General features: G+C 45.1%; 1 protein-coding gene across 1 annotated transcript in view; it reads right to left on the bottom strand.

Annotated features, from left to right (window-relative positions):
• Positions 1-1,227: 1,227 nt before the first annotated feature.
• The window catches only part of HEPH (hephaestin), a 49,902-nt gene continuing 25,433 nt past the window's right edge, over positions 1,228-25,696 (bottom strand). The window contains exons 8-21 of the mRNA XM_060756006.2: positions 25,337-25,476; positions 23,669-23,800; positions 19,368-19,579; positions 18,590-18,731; positions 18,123-18,335; positions 17,736-17,949; positions 14,366-14,505; positions 14,053-14,184; positions 12,352-12,458; positions 11,412-11,637; positions 10,114-10,253; positions 9,707-9,869; positions 6,497-6,529; positions 1,228-2,463 (exon numbers count right to left, since the gene is read on the bottom strand). Of these exons, the coding sequence (XP_060611989.2) occupies positions 2,219-2,463; positions 6,497-6,529; positions 9,707-9,869; positions 10,114-10,253; positions 11,412-11,637; positions 12,352-12,458; positions 14,053-14,184; positions 14,366-14,505; positions 17,736-17,949; positions 18,123-18,335; positions 18,590-18,731; positions 19,368-19,579; positions 23,669-23,800; positions 25,337-25,476 (2,239 nt within the window). The 3' untranslated portion in view covers positions 1,228-2,218. The remainder of the gene's footprint in view (positions 2,464-6,496; positions 6,530-9,706; positions 9,870-10,113; positions 10,254-11,411; positions 11,638-12,351; positions 12,459-14,052; positions 14,185-14,365; positions 14,506-17,735; positions 17,950-18,122; positions 18,336-18,589; positions 18,732-19,367; positions 19,580-23,668; positions 23,801-25,336; positions 25,477-25,696) is intronic.

Genomic DNA, 25,696 nt, shown 5'->3' with positions numbered 1-25,696 from the left:
CACAGACATATAAACCCTTTTTCGTAGTTCCAACAGACCTCACTACCTCTGAGGATGCTTGCCATAGATGCAGGCGAAACGTCAGGAGAGAATGCCTCTACAACATGGCCATACAGCCTGAAAAAACCTACAACGACACATTCACACCTAGCTCCAGCAGACAAGAGTCCTTTGTCCCACCTTGGTCATTCCACAGACATATAAACCCTTTTTCGTAGTTCCAACAGACCTCACTACCTCTGAGGATGCTTGCCATAGATGCAGGCGAAACGTCAGGAGAGAATGCCTCTACAACATGGCCATACAGCCTGAAAAAACCTACAACGACACATTCACACCTAGCTCCAGCAGACAAGAGTCCTTTGTCCCACCCTGGTCATTCCACAGACATATAAACCCTTTTTCGTAGTTCCAACAGACCTCACTACCTCTGAGGATGCTTGCCATAGATGCAGGCGAAACGTCAGGAGAGAATGCCTCTAGAACATGGCCATATAGCTCGAAAAAACCTACAACAACTCTTCCTCTATTTCCGATGCCGACGAACAAACAAATCAATGTCTTAATTGCATCAGAATCTGGATTTGGTTCCCATCGCACCTGCTGCATTGTGAATGGTAAACACTGAGCCCAACCAATGCTCATCTGCATTGAAACAATATTTTCAGGCTTTCTCTCCATGTGTCTCTTGCCCTTTATTGAATCAAACAAAAATAATGTTTGTGAGGTTTGCGGCATTATTAAGCGTTTCCACCCCCTTTCCGCTCTTAATTATATAGCAACCCAACGAAGCCAAGAACTTCTGCAGCTGCTAATAGAGTGAGGCTGTTTCCTACACAGTTTCCGAATCCGCATCCATATTTATGAGCCGATCCGGTCTCACTCCAGGCATTTTCTCCGCCGCTACAGAGATTTTAATCAAACGCTAAAAGGCTTCCAATATTGGTCAGAAACAGGTGGGAAAAGGCCTGGGTTGAGGCCAAGGAACCTTTCCATTTGCGACGCACTTCTCAGCAGGCTGGCCAGGATTAGAGTCAACATTTCTACGGAAATCCCGCACGGACCCATTTATTTGAATCCTATTTTCTTCAATAACAAGCCTGGGTTCTTTCAGAAGGCGGAAATCCTTTGCTTTTTATGACGGGATGCAATTTCCTTTTGGAAAGCTGTAGTACAGGCATGGCCAAACGTCAGCCCTCCACGTGTTTTGGACTTTAACTCCCACAATTCCTAACAGCCTACCGGAAAACAACGTCAGAGGTTGGACTATAAATCTCTGCTAACTGTGATAAGGACTCTGTGATGTTTTGGATCAAATGCTAACTGCTTCCCTTGAGAGGTATTCAGTCTCATACACAGCTGGAGGGTAACGTGAGAAGATTGATTCTAGGGAAGTCATGCTCCCCATGCTCTATTCCGCTTTGGTTAGACCACACCTGGAATATTGTGTCCAATTCTGGGCACCACAATTCAAGAGAGAGATTGACAAGCTGGAATGTGTCCAGAGAAAGAGGGCGATTAAAATGATCAAGGGTCTGGAGAACAAGCCCTATGAGGAGCGGCTTAAGGAGCTGGGCATGTTTAGTCTGAAGAAGAGAAGGCTGAGAGGAGATATGATAGCCACGTATACATGTGTGAGAGGAAGCCACAGGGAGGAGGGAGCAGATCAGGGGTCTGGAGAACAAGCCCTATGAGGAGTGGCTTAAAGAGCTGGGCATGTTTAGCCTGAAGAAGAGAAGGCTGAGAGGAGACATGATGAGAGCCATGTATAAATATGTGAGAGGAAGCCACAGGGAGGAGGAGGGAGCAAGCTTGTTTACTGCTTCCCTGGAGACTAGGACGCAATGGAGCCATGGCTTCAAACTACAAGAGAGGAGATTCCATCTGAACATGAGGAAGAACTTCCTGACTGTGAGAACCGTTCAGCAGTGGAACTCTCTGCCCCGGAGTGTGGTGGAGGCTCCTTCTTTGGAAGCTTTTAAAGAGAGGCTGGATGGCCATCTGTCAGGGGTGATTTGAATGCAATATTCCTGATTCTTGGCAGAATGGGGTTGGACTGGATGGCACATGAGGTCTCTTCCAACTCTAGGATTCTAGGATTCTATGTATCTACCTAGCATGGGTGTTTACTTTAACCCTGCGTCAACAGTTTCTTGCACAAACGTGATTGTTCTGACTGCAAAATGTGTGTTTGAGGCAACTCTTCTGGGCTGAAGACTCAGATCTCAGGGGTTTTTGCAGCCACCAGCTTGAATCCCTCGTCCAGGATGGACCTCCGGTTGCGTCGTAGCCTCCTTTGCCGTTCGCGGTGGATGATGATGCCCAGGAAGACAACGGCAATGAGGAAGAGGGCTATTCCGGCCACCGCCAAAAGGATAATGGTGGCCTCGACCTTCCCATGTGCCAGTTTGGAGCCGAACAACACGATGTGGTCAGGGTCATCTCCATCTTCGGGAGGCCTCGCTTGAAAGCAAAGAGCGAGAGGGAAAAGTCAAAGGAGGGACCCAACATTCAAGGAGAACCTCAACAGAAATGATACAACAACGTTCTGCTCCTATTTTGTTGTAAGGATGGAAGCAAACCTTTCCTAAAAGGTGTTACGTTGCACAACTACAGAAGGTTAAGTGGTCCTTGGAGGACTGAATCCAGTGTCCTCCCAGTAATTTGTATTAATAATAATAATAATAATAATACTAATAATAATAATAATACTTTGTATCCCGTTACCTTCTCCCCAAGGGACTCGGTGCGGCTTACATGAGGCCGAGCCCACAATACAACAATAAACAATAACAACAATAAATACAAAAAGAATAAATAAGCTCATAAGCAAAATAAGCAATAAACATTAACAATAACAAGACGCATTTAAAAACCTATGGCCGGGCCAAATGTAATAATTGAAATTTTAAAAAATGCTGGGCATGTCCAAGTGAAATAGAATGGATATTTTAGGGATAGGTGGGCGTGCAGACAATCCTAAATCTCTCGGAAAGTGCAATTGGGACATATTGCTTGGGATTCCTTATTCTGGGAAGGCACACTGGAACACCTACGTTTTCAAACTCCTTCTAAAGACTGCCAACGTTGGGGCATGCCTGATGTCCTTGGGGAGGGAGTTCAAGAGTCGTGGGGCCACCACCGAGAAGGCCCTGTCCCTCATTCCCACCAATTGTGCTTGCGATGCAGGTGGGATCGTGAGCAGGGCCTCTCCAGATGATCAAAGGGATTGTGTGGGTTCATATACAGAAATGCAGTCACGCAGGTAGTAGGGTCCCAAACTGTTTAGGGCTTTGTAGGTAAGCACCTGCACCTTGAATTGGGACCGGAAAATGAACGGCAGCCAATGGAGCTCCTTAAACAGGAGGGTTGACCATTCCCTGTAAGGAGCACCAGTTAACAATCTGTCTGCTGCCCATTAAACCAACTGACATTTCCAGGCCATTTTCAAGGCAGCCCCACGTAGATTGCATGACAGTAGTCCAATCTGGAGGTGACTAAGGCATGGACCACCCTGGCCAGATCTGCCTTCACGAGATGCGGTTGCAGTTGGCTCACGAGTCTTAATTGTGCAAAGGCCCTCCCGGCCACCGCCGACGCCTGAGCTTCAAGCGTAAGTGATGAGTCCAGGAGGACACCCAAGCTGCAGACCTGAGACTTCAGGGGGGGTGCCACCCTATAACCCGGTCTAGTTTACGATTGACCAGGAGGACCTCTGTCTTGTCGGGATTGATCTTCAGCTTGTTCCTCCTCATCCAGATAGACACAGCGGCCAGACACTCGTCCAGCACCCGAGGGGCTTCCTTGGAGTTAGGTGGAAAAGAGTAGTAGAGTTGTGTGTCATCTGTGTAGAGATGGCACCCAACTCCAAAACTCCGGATGACCTCTCCCAGCGGTTTCATGTAGATGTTGGAAAGCATGGGAGACAGAATGGAACCTTAAGGTCTTTTTGACCTCAAACATCTATAGAAGCTTCAGGGAAAACGGATGCATCTTCAGCATGTTTTTAAGATCACGCTGGTCATTTCTGTCCCATTTGAGGACCTTTCTTCTGACAACTGGAAGTGTGCAGATGTCAATTCTAGCGCAACCCTCCCTAAATGAAATAAAAAGGTGCAATTTGAGAGCGTTTTGGAGGCAAATATGGCTTGCGGCCCACACTCTACTGTGTTAAACACTCCAAGCATTGCATAATTCAAGAGGTTTCTTTTGTGAACAAACTCGCTTCTGGTGAACATTATGGTAACAGGATGTTATCTCTACCTTTGGGAACATTTTGGAGTGGGGAGAATATCAGCGCTTTGGCTTGGAAAAATATACATCTAAGGAAAAGATGCACTAGGAGAGAAAAGTATTCTCCAAAGCTCGAACATTACTGATATCATTGTTCAAGTTTAATTGCCTAGAACGAGCAGGATCTCAAATGAATACATTTCTCAGAAAACGTGTGTCGACTCCTGTCTAAGTAGCTCGTAAGAAGTCTTGGCTCAGGAGGCTCTAGCGTTGGATGGCATGTCCATATTGGAAGATTTGCCTCAACACCAACCATAGTTCATAGTAAAGGTAAAGGTCAAGGTTTCCCCCTGACATTAAGTCCAGTCATGTCCGAATCTGGGACTGTGCTGCTCATCTCCATTTCTAAGCCAAAGAGCCAGCATTGTCCATAGACACCTCCAAGGGCATGACTACATGGAGCACCGTTACCTTCCCGCCAGAGCCATACCCATTGATCTACTCACATTTGCATGTTTTTCTAACTGCTAGGTTGGCAGAAGCTGGGGCTAACAGCGTGAGCTTACCCCACTCCCTGGATTCCAACCTGCGACCTTTCGGTTAGCTGTTCAGCAGCTCATTGGTTTAACCCACTCCGCCACTGGGTTCTACCATAGTTCCTACCATAGTTCATAGCAACCTACATTCCCTCTTAGTCAGAAGATGAAGTGAATTTGGAAACCATGTCTTGGAGGAAATCTTGCTAGCTAGCATTAGCCATGGTTTGTGTCGCTGTAGAGCAGTGGTTCTCAACCTGTGTGTCCCCAGATGATTTTGGTCTTCAACTCCCAGAAATCCTAACAGCTGGTCAACTGGCTGGGATTTCTGGGAGCTGAAGGCCAAAACACCTGGGAACCCACAGGTTGAGAACCACTGCTGTAGAGGAAAACATAAATCATGGTTAAAGCTGAGAAGGTAGCTTGTTGGGGGCTCCTGAAGAACATATCATCATCATCATCATCATCATCATCATCATCATCATCATTTACACCTTGCCTTTGTTCCCATGGTGACTCAAGGTGGTGGTGGTGGTTGTTGTTGTTATTTCTTACTCACCTCTACTCAAAGTAGAGTACAACATAGCATGCACGCGTGTGTGTATGTATGTGGGTGCTAGAAACAATATCATACGAAAGCTGACTGGCACAACCTGGGGATCACAACCAGACACAGTGAAGACATCTGCCCTTGCGCTGTGCTACTCTGCTGCTGAGTATGCATGCCCAGTGTGGAACACATCTCACCATACTAAAACAGTGGATGTGGCTCTTAATGAGACATGCTGCATTATCACGGGGTGTCTGCGCCCTACACCACTGGAGAAATTACACTGCTTAGCCGGTATTGCACCACCTGGCATCCGCCGGGAAGTAGCAGCCAATAGTGAAAGGACCAAGGCAGAGACATCTCCAGCTCATCCCCTGTTTGGGTATCAGCCAGCACGCCAACGACTTAAATCCAGACATAGTTTTCTAAGATCTACAGAGACACTCGCTGGAACACCCCAGCAAGCGAGAGTCCAAAAATGGCAGGCTCAAACCCAGCACCTCAACCAATGGCTGATACCAAATGAGAGACTCCCCCCTGGGCACACAGAAGACTGGGCGACTTGGAAGGCATTGAACAGACTGCGCTCTGGCACCACGTGATGCAGAGCCAACCTTCAGAAATGGGGCTACAAAGTAGAATCCTCGACATGCGAGTGTGGAGAAGAACAAACCACTGACCACCTGCTGCAATGCAACCTCAGCCCTGCCACATGAGGCACAATGGAGGACCTTCTTGCAGCAACACCGGAAGCACTCCAAGTGGCCAGATACTGGTCAAAGGACATTTAACCAGCCACCAAACTCACAAGTTGTGTATTTTTCTGTTTGTTTGCTTTGTTCTGTTAGACTGGTTGTTCTGACACGACAAATAAAAAAAAATGTGTGTGTATATGACCACAAAACCATTCAAATACATATATTAGAAGTGACTAAGGGAAATGTATGCTAGCTTACATTGGGGAAACCACCCTATTGCACTACTAATTTGGAGACCAAGACACGAAATTTGGAGACCAAGACATGCAAACTCTACTGGTTAAGAAAAACCAAGGATACGATTGCTGCAATGCAAAGACAACTGAATTGTACTGCATGGAGAAGGCATCTCGCTAGGGTTCAAATAATAGGGAATCCTATCTATGTCCAAGGAGACCAGGAAGCAAGAAAAGCCATACCTGCCACGGAACTGACATTCAAGCGCCTGGGTTCTGAAAGAAAAGAAACAACAGAATTAGGATTCTGATAACAACCCCAAGTCAGGCGAAAGAGTTCTCTATGTGAAGCCAGAATGGTGCGGATGCATGTTATCTTTGCATAGTAGTTATGTTCAGTCCCTGGATCAGTATAACAATGCAGCGAGTAGTAGAGAAGATTTTTAATTAAATTCTTATACGAGGAAATATATATAAAATAATCTCACAACGCTGCTCAGCCAAATTATAACGATAACACCTCCACTACAGACTAGCTCACCAAAATATAGAGAGATTATAGTTGTTGAACCAACTGTCTCTATAAAAGTTAGGAACTGGAAACCACTTGAACAGAGAGACTTAAATTGATTCTTCAAAAGATTTCCGCTGCCACCATATTAATAATAAACAGGCTGTTTCTATGTTGAGAGATGGTTCTGTGACCCACACTGTGTCACTATAGTTTTCTTAGAGGCTGTTAAAAGCTGACTTGAATAATGCTTTGACCACAAGGTATTCATACTGAGGCTGGTATAAGTTGATAAAGATAACAAGAACGTTTATTGAAAAGGCTTGAAATATCCAGGTACAAATGCTTAATGGTTTTAGTAAAATACTGGCATAGAAAGATTGTGGTTGCGTTTGAGTAAAGATCTAAAAAACTTCTGGGTTACAAGTCTTAAAAGTTCCACCACAGAAAATTACTTCAGGAAATGAATCTCTGATAGTAACTCCCAAAAATCCCCCTTAGGAATCTAGCCAAAACCCTGAACTAGTCTTCCTTAGGAAATGAACAGACCACCAACGGGGTGCTGCTCCACACAGTATTCTAGCTATTTATTTATTTATTTATTTACTGCATTTGTTGACCGCTGTTCTCAGCCCTAGGGCGACTCACGGCGGTGTACAACATATAAAAAAGACAATTTACAATGAAAGCAATATCATAAACAACAATAACAACATCACTATTAATAATACAATTACACTAAATCATTCGCGACGTCTCATCATAGAATCACAATCCAATCTCGTTATCCATATTCCGTTCCACTCATCATTGCCAATTTGTTGTAGCACTTAGTCAAACGCCTTCTCAAACAGCCACATCTTTAGGCTCTTGCGGAATGTCATAAGGGAGGGTGCCTATCTGATGTCTACAGGGAGGGTGTTCCACAGCCGGGGGGCCACCACCGAGAAGGCCCTATCCCTCGTCCCCGCCAGGCGTGCCTGTGAGGCAGGTGGGATCGAGAGAAGGGCCTCCCCAGACGATCTCAAGGTCCTCGTGGGCTCGTAGGCCGAGATGCGGTCAGACAGGTATTTTGGGACGGAACCGTTTAGGGCTTTGTAGGCCAACACCAGCACCTTGAATTGGGCCCAGTAGCAGATCAGCAGCCAGTGGAGCTGGGACAACAAGGGCGTTGTGTGCTCCCTGCGTCCCGCTCCTGTTAGTAACATGGCTGCCGCGCACTGGACTAGCTGGAGCTTCCGGGCCGTCTTTTTGGGCAGCCCCACGTAGAGAGTGTTGCAGTAGTCACGGCGGGATGTGACCAGAGCGTGTACTACCATGGCCAAGTCAGACTTCCCAAGGTACGGGCGCAGCTGGCGCACGAGCCTGAGCTGTGCGAATGCTCCCCTGGTCACCGCTGAAACCTATATTCTCAATAGCTACTCTGAATACTTTACAAAAGACTGACTCAAGCTTCTTCTTCAAAACCCAAACTGCTCTCACTAACACCCACGCTTCTTCTCTCTACCCGTTCCAAATTCCAACTGGCAAACTGGGACCTCAAACCTCAATTTAAAAGACACTTTTTCCTTCAGGCCACTTAGGCTCCGCCCCCATCTTCCTAACCAATCCTAGCCTTCTGATTTTCCCTCCTAGACTAGAACATGCCCCCTTAAGGCAAACCTAACTTAAGATGGCATCTCCCTGTCTCCCTTTCCTAAAATGCATGCTGTGGCTTCGCCAGGCCCACTTCCTTAGGCTTTTGCCAGCTAGCTAAGGTAAGGGATTAATTACAATCAGCATCTCAGTTTCAATTATACCTGATATTCAATCAAAACCTTATTATAGTCCAAAGACACAATCGGTTCAGTGGTGAAAGGTGCATCACAAGATTAATAAACTGACTACAAATCTCTGCTAGCTGTCATAAGGACTCTGCAATGTTTTGGATCAAATGCTAACTGCTTCCCTTGATAAAACAATAAATTGATAAAACTGATTAAATGCAGGACAACATGCAACACAAAATGCACATGCATAAGGATAATAACACTGCAAATAGATACAGGAGAGGTTTCGGCCTGAGTCTAATACAGGAAGTTGCCTTATCGTGGCTTCCTCAGAAAGGAACTTGGCAACAGGAAATTGTCTCCTAGCAAAAACTTTACATAGAATTGGGCTGAAATACAGGGTAAGTTTCTCACACGTATCTGAGCCTGCGTGCAAAAACTGCAGGATCATAAGATATGATATATACATTCATCGTCCTAGTTATTGCATGGGCAAAGTCTTGCATTGCATGGAATTTATGCAAATCTACCTTGAAGCCCTTCAGACAGGAACACATTGCAGCCTGCCTTGGAGAATAGGCAATGATATTTGGCCACAGTCAAGATAATTTGCTCCATGAAGAGGCCTAGTATAGTGTATACGCAGGGCACTTGGGGAACAAGAAACATACGAGAGAGAACACAGCTCACAGAAGGCAAAGCCCCATAGTCTTTGTTGTCAGGAGTCAATTTCTGACGGCATGAAGACATCACTAATTCCCTCCGTGACATCCTGGCTGAATCATCCTGACTGAATCAATTCTCTCTGTGACATTCCGAAGCCAGTAGAGGATGCTAGAAACCATGTTATGGAACTTGTGAAGCAACCAGTTCTAATAAGGAAACTGAGAAGAGGGGGAAATGGGCAGGAAAGGTGTATAAAAGCGAGTGGTGCTGCAGAGATACAAGCAATATATCAATTTCAAAGCAAGCCGGCTTGTGAGTAGTTATTTACTATTGCTATTTAGATCCTACCGTCTGACATTTGTTTAATAGATTTCAGTGCCATGTCCAAGCCCAGATGAAATAAGAGGGATGAAGAAAGGCTGATAGAAGAGACTTTCCCAGCTGCCAGTGTAATCATCCTGGGCTGGATGGTGAATCAGACCTGATACCTGATTTGAACCTACCTACCTGGCCTGGGCAAGACAGTGAACAAGGTCTCCATGCCGGCATGGATGTGGTCGGCCACATGGCAATGGAGGAGCCACGTCCCAGGATTGCTGGCCAGCATCTCCACCATTTCCAAGGTCCCCGGGAAGAGGTCCACCACGTCCGCCCTGTGACTCTGGCCATTCTGACACAACAGAAGGGAGAAGGAGCATAAGAAACGATGGTGCCCATCACTAAAACCTATGCTAAGCCCCCACCAAACATGGATGTTGCCACAGTGGACCCTCTCCAGGTTTCAGCTTGCGCTTCCAAGGAACTCCCCAAGATGAGAAGCCAATTTGGAAGACCGTTCAGTACCTTGGACAGTTCCTTTTGTGTCCAGAGCAGACTCACTCTGCTGTGTTCATGGAATAAACAGAACATCTCACCCGGTAAAGGAAGGTCTCCGCATGGAAATGGACAGTGTGCACGTCGATCTCCTGGCCCATTCCCAGCAGGTACCAGTTCACCCAGTCACCAGCATACATGGTTAGTCCAGGCAAGTTTGCATATAGCTTCCCATTGATGGCTAAGGGAGGAAGGTAAATAAAGGGTTGTTCCAAAGACCTCCACTTTTGAATTCAAGCCAAGCCAGACACGCTCCTAGCATTTGCTTAAAGTATTATTGTTGTTGTTGTTGTGAAAAGAAGTCCTCCTTCAAGTAGTGAAAAATCATCTGTTTCTCATAGCATACTAGCCGTTCCCTGCCATGCCTTGTTGTGGCCCAGTCTGTGTATATGTTTTTTGTGTGTGTATATTCATGTATATGTGTATATATGTGTGCGTTTATGTTTGCTTTTGTGTATGTATGTATGTATGTATATATATATATATATATATATATATATATATATAGGTGTATATATTTGTGTGCATATGCATGGATATATGTGTGTATTTCTGTGTTTATGTTTATATGTATATGTATATGTGGGCATTTGTATATGTGCATATGTGTGTCTGTATGTGTGCATGTGTATACTGTGTGTCTGTCTGTATGTGTACATGTGTATATGTATATGAGTGCATATGTATATATGGTTTTTTGGGGTTTTTTAAGTCCATTCTGCTGGTTTTTTTGGGTGTTTTAGGGGTGATGGACACTCGTTGGACTATTAGGTGTATTGTGTCAAAATTTAGTATCATTTCATCGAGTGGTTTCTGAGTTATGTTTCTCCCAAAAAATGAACATTACATTTTTATATATATAGATGTCATTCCTTTGTCATTCCACAGATATATAAACCCTTTTCCCTAGTTCCAACAGACCTCGCTACCTCTGAGGATGCTTGCCATAGATGCAGGTGAAACGTCAGGAGAGAATGCCTCTAGACCATGGCCATATAGCCCGAAAAAACCTACAACAACCCAGTGAGTCTGCCATGAAAGCCTTCGACAATATATATAGATGCTTTCCTTCACCAGCACACTTTGCACTAAGAGTGTTTCATTTCCTGAACAGCCCTGGGAAGGATACTATTGTCATGTTTGGAATCACAGTCTAACAGGAAGTGTGGCCAAACTATAATGTCAAGTTGGCTACAGATGTGATACAAGGGGCTGTCTTCCCTTTATCTAAACAATCAATACAACAAACCCATTATTACAACTGCAGTGTGTTACTCTTTCACAATAAAATACACCTTCTAACGAAACGTAAGCTGCAAGGATGTAATCCCTCCTCTACCATGCATTTTGTTGCTTTCTGCAAATTCCTCTTCGTCCACTCGGGAACGGTTCCGCTCTCCTTGGCCGTAATTCTTCACGTTCTCCTCCAGGTACCAGGACTGGTTTTCATCGAAGACCAAGAAGAGGAGGGCAAACTCCTTGCTGACTCCTCTCCTTCTCCCATCCGAGCCCAGGGTCCCTTTGCGGCAGACCTTCAGGGGCCCAATGAGGCCACTGAACAGGTCCTGGAAAGGAAAGGAAGCCAAATAGGAAGAAAATCCATATGGTAAATCCACACTACGGTTTGCAAAACCGAAACAAGGGACAGCCCAACTCCATGACATGTAGGGTTGGCAATGAGGAACCAGTTATTAACATGACTTTGTTCTAGCTAAAGACCAAATGGAAGTGTTGGTTTCAGGATAATCTACCCATGCAAATTAGACATCTTTGTCAAGGTATTTCTGACTTTATGATGAGCCTACACACCAAAACATTGAGCATCTTGTTCTGTCTCTATAGGAGGAAAAGCTGCTCGATCCTCAAACAGGGAGTCTACTTATAATAAGGGATTCCTGCCAGATTTCCACCTCTGAAAGAAAGGAAATCCCTTCTAATCAGGGATAACTGGCAACCCTGGTCAACCTATATGGACTTCCACCTGAACTGACACCTTTGGTCTCGTTGGACTGGGTTGAGTCCAGTGTGTCTTGGCAAATATAGGCTTTGGAAGCAGAGGAAATGTTCTGGCAGTTGTGTGGTTGGGAAATAAGCACTTGAGGGACAAAGCACACCTTTTTTAGGGAACTAAAGTAATCTTTATAAGGAGAGCTCTGCTAAAGATAGGAGAGATAACTGGGACCGAATCAAGAGTCAACATGAATGGACCTCTGGGTGGGGGGCTTCCTCAGATGATGCCATGTTTTCCTGCTCCCTCCCAGTAGTGGACAATGGCTGACCTTCACAGGGTCCACTCTGGAGTAGTAGATCCAAGAGACACAAGCGGAATCATTTGGTCCTGGACCAGATCTTGCAGGGACATCCCACTGGTATGTGACAATTTCACCTGGGAGAACAAGGAGGGAAAATGAGACCCATGGATGTTTCTGATCTAAGTTCACACCAACAAATATATCCCAGTATAAAATCTTTCTCATGACCCTTTGCTCAAAAGAAGAGATGGAGGAAGGAGGGGGAGGAGGAGGAGGAGGAGAAGGAAAAAACGAGGAAGGAGAAGGAGAATAAGAAAGATGGAGGATGAGAAGGAAAAGAAGAAGAAGAGGGAGAAGGAGAGGAAGGAGGAGAAGTAGATGGAGGAGGAGAAGGAAAAGGAAAAGAAGAGGAGGAAGAAGAAGGAGACAGAGGAGATGGAGGAGGAGAAGGAAAGGGAGAAGGAGAGGAAGAAGAAGAAGAAGCAGGAGGAGGAGGAGATGGAGTATATGAAAGAAAAGGAGAAAAAGAATATGAAGGAGAAGGAGAAGGGAGAGGTGGAAGAGAAGGCAAAGGAGAAAGAGAGGAAGGAGGAGGAAAAGAAGAAGGAGATGGAGGATGAGAAGAAAAAGAAGAAGAAGAGGAAGGAGGAGAAGTAGATGGAGGAGGAGGAGGAAAAGGAGAAGTAGATGGAGGAAGAAGAAGCAGGAGGAGGAGGAGATGGAGGATGAGAAAGAAAAGGAGAAAAAGAATATGAAGGAGAAGGGGGAGGTGGAAGAGAAGGCAAAGGAGGAAGGAGGAGGAGGAGAAGAAGGAGATGGAGGAGGAGAAGAAAAAGAAGAAGAGGAAGGAGGAGACAAAGGAGGAGAAGTAGATGGAGGAGGAGAAGGAAAAGAAGAAGGAGGAGGAGGAGGAGGAGATGGAAGAGGAGAAGGAAAGGGAGAAGATGAAGAAGAAGAAGCAGGAGGAGATGGAGGATGAGAAAGAAAAGGAGAAGAAGAATATGAAGGAGAAGGTGTAGATGGAAGAGAAGGAAAAGGAGAAGTAGATGGAGGAGGAGAAGGAGATAGAGGAGGAGAAGGAGAAGAAGGAGAGGAAGAAGGAGGAGGAGGAGGTGAAGGAGATGGAGGATAAGAAGGAAAAGGAGAAAAACAATAGGAAGGAGGAGGAGAAAGTGAAGGAACAGGAGAAGGAAAAGGAGAAGAGGATGGAGGAGAAGGAGGAGGAGAAGGAGAAAATGAATAAGGAAAAGGAGAAAGAAGAAAGAAGAGGAAGGAGGAGAAAAAGAAGGAGGAGGGGAAGGAAAAGGAAAAAAGGAAGTGGAAGAAGTGGAAGGATATAGAAATCACTCTAAGTACTTTCCAAGTGAAGCATTACAGTTGTCTAACCAGGAAGCAACCAAGACAAAGCCTGGTCTGCCTTCTCCAGGGGAGGGCACAGCAGAGGCACCAGCATATTCACATACCAAATTATGGCACACAGTGGTGGCAATTAGGTGAATGTCTTATGTGTAAGAGGTTGGGCATTTATGTTTGATGTGGAACAGTTTAAGAACATCCATGCCAGCCTCTTACGGCTGGGCAGAGTTGCATATGGCACAGTACTGGGCATGGGTTTCAGCCATGCAACCTTCAAGGGCAATGAATGCATCACTCAACCCATCATGATGCCTGGAAATTTGCAACGAATGAGTCCAGAAGGCAAGACAAGCCCTTGGACTGCATGCTCACCTGGCTTTGCAGCTTCCGGGTCCGCACCGCTCTTTTCCAAAATGCCATGGGCATGGATGGAGTATGGCCGGGTTGCGTTATTCCGGAACACGATGTTGAGGACGTCTCCCACTTCGGCCCAAAGGAAAGGACCTGGGAAGGAAGTAAAGAAGAGATTTCCTTCATATTCAACTGCCATGGGGAAAAGAATGAGTTTTCACCCCATGCCTAGCCAATAGGAATAAATGTGGTGCTGCTTGAAAAAGCACCAAATCAGAGAGTTTCAGAGAAGAGACTCAACCTGAAGAACGTTCGGTTTGCTGCCCGTTCTCACCCAGAATCCCAAGGTGTTCCTCTCCATTGCGCCTCTCCTTCTGGGTCTGAAATGTCCCGTCGGTGTATTCTCTGTAAACGGCTTTCTTGTATTTGGAGCCCAGCAGACCATTTCCGTGGCTCAGAAACACCTCGCCGTACCTGCGGGTTTCAAAGCTCTATTCTGCATTATTGATACCCCGTCGCCATTAATAAAACAACACAAAGTCTCAGCAGATGAAACGGGGTCCTTGCCCAGAACGTCACCCGGGGGAGCCTGAGTGCCGCAGGCAAGAACAAAGCCAAGATGAAAGGCTGCTACAACCACGGCTGGCGATCCCCATATTAATGAAAAGAACCCATCATGGTGCTGAACTGCTTTAGTGTTGAGCTTGATATAATTCAGACTGAAACCTAGGACTTCACCACATGGAATATGTAAAGTGTTTGGGATAGTTGGCTTTCTCTTAAGCTTCAAAAAGACCCGTTTGGAAATTAAACAGATGATTTCCCTACCGCATGATCATCAAGTTTGCAGACGACACCAAATTGGGAGGGATAGCCAATAGTCCAGAGGACAGGAGCAGAATTCAAAACGATCTTAACAGATTAGAGAGATGGGCCAAAACTAACACAATGAAGTTCAACAGTGACAAATGCAAGATACTCCACTTTGGCAGAAAAAACGAAATGCAAAGATACAGAATGGGGGACAATGCCTGGCTCGAGAGCAGGACGTGTGAAAAAGATCTTGGAGTCCTCGTGGACAGCAAGTTAAACATGAGCCAACAATGTGATGTGGCGGCAAAAAAAGCCAATGGGATTTTGGCCTGCATCAATAGGAGCATAGTGTCTAGATCTAAGGAAGTAATGCTACCCCTCTATTCTGCTTTGGTTAGACCACTTTACCTGGAATATTGTGTCCAATTCTGGGCACCACAATTCAAGAGAGATATTGACAAGCTGGAATGTGTCCAGAGGAGGGCGACTAAAATGATCAAGGGTCTGGAGAACAAGCCCTATGAGGAGCAGCTTAAGGAGCTGGGCATGTTTAGCCTGAAGAAGAGAAGGCTGAGAGGGGATATGATAGCCATGTATAAATATGTGAGAGGAAGCCACAGGGAGGAGGAGGGAGCAAGCTTGTTTTCTGCTTCCTTGGAGACTAGGACGCAGAACAATGGCTTCAAACTACAAGAGAGGAGATTCCATCTGAACATTAGGAAGAACTTCCTGACTGTGAGAGCCGTTCAGCAGTGGAACTCTCTGCCCCGGAGTGTGGTGGAGGCTCCTTCTTTGGAAGCTTTTAAGCAGAGGCTGGATGGCCATTTGTCAGGGGTGATTTGAATGCAATATTCCTGCTTCTTGGCAGGGGGTTGGACTGGATGGCCCATGAGGTCTCTTCCAACTCTTTGATTCTATGATTCTATGATTCCATCACACCCTTTTCCTTTTTGTTAAGATTTATCTATTGGATTTGCCATCACACAGTTTCCTCCCACTGAACCTCCTCGTTTTCTTAATTTTTCAAAAACGTCTGTCTTTGTAATCTCGGGAGCTCAATTTATTATTATTATTATTATTATTATTATTATTAAAAACATTTATATTCCGCCCTTCTCACCTTGAAGGGGACTCAGGGTGAGGCACAGCATATATACGGCAAACATTCAATGCCAGGACACAAATTCTTATATACATACATAAACATTAAAAACATTTATCAAAATATTAGAATACACCATTTAAAACTATCCTAGTCATCCACATCAAGTCTAATTGGCCTGGTCATCTTTCCTATTACTGCTTTATTGTCGTGTCCCAAAAGCTTGGTCCCACAGCCAATTTTTTACCATCCTCCAAAAGGACAGGAGGGAGGGGGCCAACTTGATCTCACCAGGAAGGGAGTTCCATGGCCAGGGAGCAATCACCAAGAAGGCCCTGTCTCTCCTCCCCACCAATCATGCCTGTGACAATGGCAAGACGAAAAACAGGGCCTCCCCGGAGGATCTTAATCTCTGTAATGGTTCATAGCGAGAGATGTATTTGGACAGATAATTTGGGCTGGGGCTGTTTAGGGCTTTATAGGTCAAAGCCAGCACTTTGAATTGTGCCTGGTAGCAAACTGGCAGCCAGTGGAGCTGGTGTAACATGGGAGTTGTGTGCTCCCTGTATGCTGCCCCAGTTATTAACCTGGCTGTCTCTTGTTGGACTATTTGAAGCTTCTGAGCAGTCTTCAAAGGCAACCCCACATAGAGTGCGTTGCAGTAGTCTATCCTAGATGTAACGAGAGCGTGGACCACCGTGGCAAAGTCTGACTTCCCAAGGTACGGGCACAGCTAGCGCACAAGTTTTAATTGTGTGAAAGCTCCCCTGGCCATCGCTGCAACCTGGGATTCCAGGCTCAGTGAGGAGTGCAGAAGGACCCTCAGGCTGCGAACCTGTGCCTTCAAGGGGAGTGTAACCCCGTCCAGCACAGGCTGTGACCCTATACCCTGTTCGGCCTTGCGACTGACCAAGAGGACCAAATAACTCACAACAACATATATAGAGGAGTTATTCTTATGTTGTTGAATTGAGAATAGGAAGGTGGGGGTAAATAAAGCTTTAGCTCTCTTATGTCTCTCTCTGCTAGCCTTTTGATAGGCAAAACAGAAGCCTAATAGCACAGCAGGAGTTTCAGGAGAGGCAATTGAGAAAACAGTAGGTAAGAGTTCAAAAGGACTTTTACAAAAAGGGAGATAACACAGGAAGAGGGGGAAATGTTGAAAGAGGGAGCTCAGAGACAAGCACAGGGTTTTTCTCCTGAATGTTTTGAATATCTTTGAATGTTTGCTATATCTCCTCAGTCCCAAAAATGGTAATGGCGGAAGAAAGGAATCAATACAGCCTATCCTGACTCCTCTCTCCATGGTGACATCATTGTTATGTTTACAAATGGGCAAGGAGGAATTCCTATCACATGTTAAATTGGTCACCTTTACACATCTCTATGTGAGGAATTGAGGAATAAGTTGCTTGCCAACCAACTTAAGAATGGTCAGAAAAGCCCAAACTTTAGAAATGGCAAGATACTGCTATTCCACATTTGAAGTTTGTGTCATGTGAAGTGCATCGCCAGTTGCATGTTTTTAAGTGTGTAGAAACACTTATTTTATTGTGTGTGATGAAGTCCTTAGAAGAAGAACCTTTGATGGATAAGAAGACTGTAGACAATTGTTTTAAGCTGGCACAAGTATACACGGATATAATTCCCAAGATTATGCTTATTCATAGGGCCTTTGCTTTCCTTCTAGAGCCCTGCAAAGCCAAAGTGTGTGTGTGTAGGAGGGGGGAGGGGTTGGACTAAATGCCCTTTGGGGATCCTTTCCAACTCTTTGACTCTACATTCCTACCTTTCTCCTGCAGATCTGTTGTGTCTCTCCAGTTCCCAGCTGCGGTCTGGAGCATAGTCCCACTCCACCTCTTCCGCCATGATGTAGAAGGTCCTCACTTTCTCATAAACTCGGTCACCAAAAGACGTCTCCTTCCCACATTTGCGGACAGAGTAACGGCCCTTCATCCCGGACTGATAGTGGTTGCTAGTCTGACAGTACAGCTCAAAGGTCCCTAGGAGGGAGAATGGATAGACGTGGGCCCATAACATTGAGACACGGCTATCAAAGTGGTGCCGGGCGGCATTCATTCCACAGTGTAGGTGCACCCAAATATATCTGGAGAACTTCACATCAGGGTTTGGCTTGGGAAGGAGAAAAGGGAGGTCAACTAAAGTAAGCATTTACCTTCTTCATCTGGTTGCATGAGGGCAGTGGCAAAAGTGTGAGGAAAGAGGCTGGTGGTGTCTCGTCGCATCCCATTCATCAGGATTGTATTTCCCTGGAAAGTAATGCCATGGATGTCCGCTTCTCCTCCAAAGCCCAAAAGATGCCAGGAAATGGTCTCTCCTTTGCAAACCTCAAGGATGGGCAGGTTGCTGTACACAAACCCATTTATGGCTTCCATGCAGGAAAGGGAAGAGGACATAATATCAGATGGGAGTGACCCAACCAGAGTCTAGGTTGTCATCAACATCATCATCATCATCCAATGGTATGGCTACACTGTAGTTCTATACCACTTTAAGTGCTATGGGATCCTAGGAGTAGTAACTTTAGTGAGGCATCAGCCCTCTTAGGAAGAGAAAGAGAAATAGCTTGCAAAAGTACAGACCGTAAACCCGGATCTTCAGAAAAGGGCGCATTGGACCTACCATGCATCCTGTTGGACTCCTTGAAGACTTCGTCCTCATGCATTGAGAAATGATTCAGAGTTTTCAGATTCGCATCCCGATACCAGCTGAGGTTTTCATCGAACACCCCAAATAAGAGATACAACTCCTTATCAACGCCTTTCTAGGATAACAAGGAGACACAAGAAGTCAAGGTTGTCAAAGGTTCAGGTTCACATGCACTAATAATCTTCTTTCATGTTGGATCGTCTCATCATGCAATATGAGGAGTATTACTAGAAAGGAAGATGAATGAACCAAGGCTGTCGAATGTTGGAAATATCAAGAGATGATGTGACTAATTGGGAAAGACAAGAATGCTTAGGAAGATACAACGCTACTATCTACAAGTTGATTGGCTCCATCAAGCATCCACAATCTTGACTTTGCAAGATCTCCCATTCAAATGTCAAAGCTGACTTGATGGCAAATAACAACAATAACCTTGCTATACTCTATTTTAGCTGCTAGTGTTTGCCTTCAAAGCATCATCTTTCGCCACCCCAGAACCCAGAAGATAAGATCTCAGGGTGACAAGAGAGAAGCCATGGTATAATCCCACCATAGATCTCGCATGCTCTACTTGGAGACATAGGCCTTCATGTGCCATAGTTTCACCTTTTCCACCCCAAGATGAAGAAGATAATAGCTCAGGTTTGCAAGAGAGAAGCCATGGTATAATCCCACCATAGATCTCTCATGCTCCACTTCTGCAGGAACAGGATCATCCCTGAGAGAACAACAGGCGAAGAGACTGTACCTGATGGTTCCTTTCATCAAGAGTCCCTGGTCTGCAGACCAGCAAGGGCCCCACCAAACCGGAGTTGGTGTCTCTGGTGGGGTCCGCCGCAGAGGAGTACATCCAGGTCAGGCAAGAGGGGTCTGTGTGAGTTGGTCCTACGTGTTGTGGCACCGTCCACCGATAGGTGAAGTTCCTCATGGGCCTCACCTCAGTGCCTTTATGGGACAATCCTGTGCAAGGAAAGAGCATCATATGGTGGATGCAGTTGGATTTTCTGATCAATGCGCAGGAGACTCCAGAAGTCTGACTTGGCCACGGTAGTCCACGCTCTGGTTACATCCTGCTTAGACTACTGCAACGCTCTCTATGTGGGGTTGCCCTTGAAGACTGCTCGGAAGCTTCAAATGGTCCAACGTTCGGCAGCCAGGTTGCTAACAGGAGCGGCACTCAGGGAGCACACCACTCCTCTGCTGCGCCAGCTCCACTGGCTGCCAATCTGCTACCGGGCACAATTCAAGGTGCTGGCTTTAGCCTATAAAGCCCTAAACGGTTCTGGCCCTACTTACCTCTCCGAACGCATCTCCTCCTATGAACCGACTAGGACATTAAGATCATCTGGGGAGGCCCTGCTCTCGGTCCCGCCCGAATCGCAAGCGCGGTTGGCGGGGACGAGAGACAGGGCCTTCTCGGTGGTGGCCCCCCGGCTGTGGAACGCCCTACCTGCGGACATCAGACAGGCCCCCTCACTGCTGGCATTCCGGAGGAGGGTCAAGACCTGGCTTTATGAACAAGCGTTTGGCTAATTGTGCAATGAAACACAGTAAGATGGTACAATCGAACACAGGAATTGGTATAAAGGATTATGATTGCGGATTCTGATTTTGATTTGTTTGCTGAGGCGCATGTTTATGTTAATGATTACTTGATTTGATATGTTTTGTATAATGTGTTTTAACTGCTTTTTGATGTTGTTGTGTGAACCTTTACTATGTAAACCGCCTTGAGTCGCCTTTTTTGGCTGAGAAAGGCGGTATAGAAGTAAAGCAAATAAATAAAATAAATAAAGTGCAGAGAAATATTATGGGACTACAGTGTTCCCTCACGTATCACGGGTTCCGTTCCAGGACCACCTGCGATAAGTGAAAATCCGTGATGTAGGGAAGCCCAGGCTGTATGAGAAGAAGAGCAAAGGAGAAGGAGATGAAGAGCGCCCCCGAGCACTTGCAGTAAGCGGCGACAGCGCAGCAGAAGTGACTCCCTCCTCCTCCGTCTCTTCCACCCAGGCTCTTCTTCTCATCCGGTCTGGGTGTCCTGATGTGCCCTTCAAAAACAGCCTTAATACAATGTTGAAAGTAAAAGAAAAATGCTTTGCTTCAGCAAACACAAAGGATCATCAAAGGCAGTTGAAAAATGCAAATGAAAGCAAGGAAGTCCTAATGCAGGCACAAAATTAAAGTCTCTTATAAAGTCCCAAAAGAAACAGCAGTCTTACATCTGACAATGGGCAAGGAACTAAATCCTCAGACGCAGACTTGAAGCAGGTTCAATTGGAGCGAAAACATCAGCATTAGAGTCGTTGTTATCAGCAAAAGCTGGCTGCTCGTGCTTCTGATTTATAGCCCTGAATTCCCCACACAGGAAGTGCTAGGGCGTCTCCCAATTAGTTCAGCGTTTCTAGCAGCTATTCTAGTTGAATGCTGTCTGTGCTCTGTCTCCTTTTGCCTCTCCAGAAATGTGGGCACTTGCAAGCCCTCATCGTCTGATTCCTCTTCCAAATGAAATGCAAAGATACAGAATGGGGGATGCCTGGCTCAAGAGCAGTACGTGTGAAAAAGATCTTGGAGTCCTTGTGGACAACAAGTTAAACATGAGCCAACAATGTGATGTGGCGGCAAAAAAAGCCAATGGGATTTTGGCCTGCATCAAGAGGAGCCTAGTGTCTAGATCTAAGGAAGTAATGCTACTCCTCTATTCTGCTTTGGTTAGACCACATCTGGAATATTGTGTCCAATTCTGGGCACCACAATTCAAGAGAGATATTGACAAGCTGGAATGTGTCCAGAGGAGGGCGACTAAAATGATCAAGGGTCTGGAGAACAAGCCCTATGAGGAGCGGCTTAGGGAACTGGGCATGTTTAGCCTGAAGAAGAGAAGGCTGAGAGGAGATATGATAGCCATGTATAAATATGTGAGAGGAAGCCACAGGGAGGAGGGAGCAAGCTTGTTTTCTGCTTCCCTGGAGACTAGGACGCGGAAAAATGGCTTCAAACTACAAGAGAGAAGATTCCACCTGAACACGAGGAAGAACTTCCTGACTGTGAGAGCCGTTCAGCAGTGGAACTCTCTGCCCCGGAGTGTGGTGGAGGCTCCTTCTTTGGAAGCTTTTAAGCAGAGGCTGGATGGCCATCTGTCAGGGGTGATTTGAATACAATATCCCTGCTTCTTGGCAGAATGGGGTTGGACTGGATGGCCCAGGAGGTCTCTTCCAACTCTTTGATTCTATGATTCTATGATTCTATGAATTCCTAAGCATTTCCCTGCTCCCCTTCCTCTTCTGAAGAAGAGGAATCCCTAACTCTGGGTCACAGGCCTCCCCATTGGGCAAGTTCATCTCGGCTCAGTAGCAGCTTGGCTGAGGCCTGTGCTCACCCTCTTCCTCCACCACCGCCTCCTCCTGGCCGGAAGGGAGCAAGGTACCACCGCCTCCCGGGGATCCAGCATCCTCTGGTCCCACCATTTGCCAACATCTGCCCCCCCTCCTCTTCCTCCTCCTCTTCTCCCCCCCCTCCCCCCAGTGGCTCCGGGGGGGTGGGGTGGGGTGGGGGGGTGGGAGGAAAAACCCATGAAACAGTGAGTCCGCAATAAACGAACCACGAAGTAGCGGGGGAACACTGTATACAATTATAATTTAGGGGGAAAAATCTATTGCCAAAAATCTATCTTGCTTTTACAGGTTCTCTTGTACATTTATTGGTTCAGTTGGCCTTTCTAATAAATAAATCACACCATGTAACAAAATCTGTTTCTTATTTGAAAGTGTTATTTCCTGTTTAATTGTGCGGTACTTATTTTGAAAGTAGTTGTTCTACTCCAGAAAATTCATTTTCGTGGCACAAACTGTGCTGAATTGGCTGAGATTCTTGAGATATTCATTGGAAAAAGCGTAGCAAAACGTGCTATATCAGGATGTATTATATTGTATTATATTATATTGTATATAACTATATTACTATATTGTACTATACCATTATATTGTAATATTATTAGTAATATTACCTGTAATATTCTTGAGATATTACTTGGAAAAACCATAGCAAAACGTGCTATATCAGGATGTATTATATTGCATTATATTATGTTGTATATAATATAATATTGATAATATTATAATGCAATATAATACTAATAATGATAATAATACAATATTACATATGTGTGTGTGTGTGTGTGTGTAATATTGCATTATTATCATTATTAGTATTATATTATATTGCATTGTAATATTATCAATATTATATTATATACAATATAATATAATACAATATAATACATCCTGATATAGCACATTTTGCTATGGTTTTTCCAATGAATATCTCAAGAATATTACAGGTAATATTACTAATAATATTACAATATAATGGTATAGTACAATATAGTAATATATAATACCGATATTGTACTACGCTAATAATATAATATATTGTATGTGTGTGTGTGTATGTGTGTGTGTGTGTGTGTCTTGTAAGGCGCTCTGAGTTCCCTTCAGAATGAGAAGGACGGCATATAAATGTTGTAAATAAATAAATACATTAAAATATTGTAAATATATAAACAAACAAACAAACAAATAAAATGTCCTGCCAAAATAAAGTTTTTGCAGTTGAATACACTTTTCCCATGTTTTTATGATAGAACCAATTAGCAAATGACACTTATGACCCAGGAAAATACTGTGTTTTATATATATTGTAATGCATAGGAAACCCTGTAAAAGCAGGACAAATGGAAAATGGATAAGGCTTTTCATCTTCAGTGTAAGGGTGCATCTACATTGTAGAATCAATGCAATTTGACCCCACTTTAACTGCCCTGGCTCAGTGCTATGGAACCTTGGGAGTCGTGGTTTGGTGAGGCACCCTTGTCCAGAATTGTAAAACTACAATTCCCACAGTTCCATAGTTTTGAGCCTAAGCAGCCTAACTCCCAGAGTCCTCTAGCATTAAGCCATGGCAGTTCAAGTGGGGTCAAACTGCATCAACACTGTTGTGTAGATGCACCCAAACTCAGCTTCCTTGATACTAATAGGAGTGAGGGCATACCGTCATCATATGGAGTGCCTTCCCATTCCTTTCTGTAAAACACTCCATGGGGCTGGATGCTGAAGGGCCAAGAGGCCTTGTTGGCAAAGGTCACCTGGATGGTGTCTCCCACTTCCGCCTTGATCACTGGTCCTGCAGGAAGGAAGGGAAAAAGAGAGGAGAAACGGATTGATAAGTATCTTTCAATACTCAGAAGACAGGTATAGGTCTAATGCTCTGAAGCTACATGAGAAGGGACTTCTGTCGTGGGGGTAGAAGAGAGAGAGTAAAACGCACACAACACCTCTGCGAGGTAGTCATGTGAACTCCTCCTTTTATGTCCTCCTCCAGTTACGCAATGGAATGGACTGTCTCCAAGGCAAGCAGTTAGTTCCGATCCCCGAAACATTGCAGAGTCTTGGTTACAGTTAGCAGAGAATTCATAGCACAGCCTCTGACCTTGTTTAGTAGCTCATCTGCTTGAATAAGCACACTTGAGCTCTGGCTTTCATCCAAATGCCTTTGGAGGCTTATTCTTCAGTCGTTGCTACATACAACTATTTACAGGTCTGCTACACAGATACAACCAGAGGAAGACACTCACATGATGAGGGTGGTGATGGGTTACAGATGCAGGAAGAGCATAGCAAGCAATCAAAGATGGCAGAGAGAAAGCACATGGCAAAAAGGAAGTGCACACACAAGCCACTCAGCTGTCCCTCAATAATAATAATAATAATAATAATAATAATAATAATAATAATAATCACTTTATTTGTACCCCGCTACCATCTCCCCATGGGACTCGATGCGGCTTACATGAGGCCGAGCCCAAACAGAACAATACAAGCAATAATAACAACACAATACAAGCAATTAAAAACACATAGACAATAAGATACACAACATTATCAATAAAAACAACACATAATTAAAACAGTGGGAAGGCCAAATGTAGGGTTAAAATTGGAAATAATGCTGGGACATGAATGGAAGGTGTTACTGGTGTTTGTGGAAGGGCATACGAGCAGACTTAAAGAAATGTAAAGTGCTTTGGAGGACAAGTGCTATGGTCATTATTCTGGAACAGCCACGTCTTCAAGTTCCTCCTGAAGACTGCCAAAGTTGGAGCCTGTCTGATGTCTTTAGGGAGTGAGTTCCAGAGTCGAGGGGCCACCACCGAAAAGGGCCTCTCTCTTGTCCACGAATCGTGCCTGCAAAGCTGGTGGGATCAAGAGCAGGGCCTCTCCGGATGATCGAAGGGATTGCATGGGTTCGTATATAGAGATGCGATCACGCAGGTAGGTGGGTCCCAAACCATTCAGGGCTTTGTAGGTAAGAACCTGCACCTTGAATTGGGTCTGGTAGATGAATGGCAGCCAGTGGAGCTCCTTGAACAGGAGGGATGACCTCTCTCTGTAAGGATCACATCGCTACTTTCTCGACTCTTCGGTGGATTGTGCTATGAACACATGTGCATTAGAACTGTATTTTTCCACACTGGAGGTCCATGCAATGCATTCCTATCTAATACAGCTCTTTCGACCTGACACCTTGTTTCAAGCAAAGAGCATTGGAACCAAAGTGTGGAAATGGTGGGTTCTTAAAGCAAGAGTCAGCAAAGCACTACGCAAGTTTGCAAACATAAACAAAAACCCTGCAAACGGACCCTTAATTCCGCCTCATTACCAAGTATCCCAAGGTGCCTCTCATCTTGCTTTCGCTCCTTCTCCTTTCGGAATGTTTCATCTGTATATTCAATGTACTTGGCTTTCCAATATGTTCCTTTGCTCCGAGAGGAACTCGGCTTGAAGTAACGCTCAGAGAAGCTAAACAGAATCAAAAGGGATAGTTTAGGTCTTGGCTTTGGCCGGGAGTGACAACAATTGGATCTTTCCGTATTTTGGTTTTTCAAAATATTAAAATAGCTCAATGCTATGGAACTGTAAGGGTCATGGTTTTGCAAGGTATTGGCCCTTCTCTGCCAAAGAGGGCTGGTGTTTTGCCAAACTACAACTCCCAGGGTTGCATAGTATTGAGTCAGGGCAG

Source organism: Anolis sagrei, chromosome 10 (genome assembly GCF_037176765.1).
Source record: "Anolis sagrei isolate rAnoSag1 chromosome 10, rAnoSag1.mat, whole genome shotgun sequence".
Lineage (NCBI taxonomy): Eukaryota > Metazoa > Chordata > Lepidosauria > Squamata > Dactyloidae > Anolis > Anolis sagrei.
Note: the sequence above shows the minus strand (reverse complement) of the source record. Positions and strands in the feature narration are given on the sequence as shown.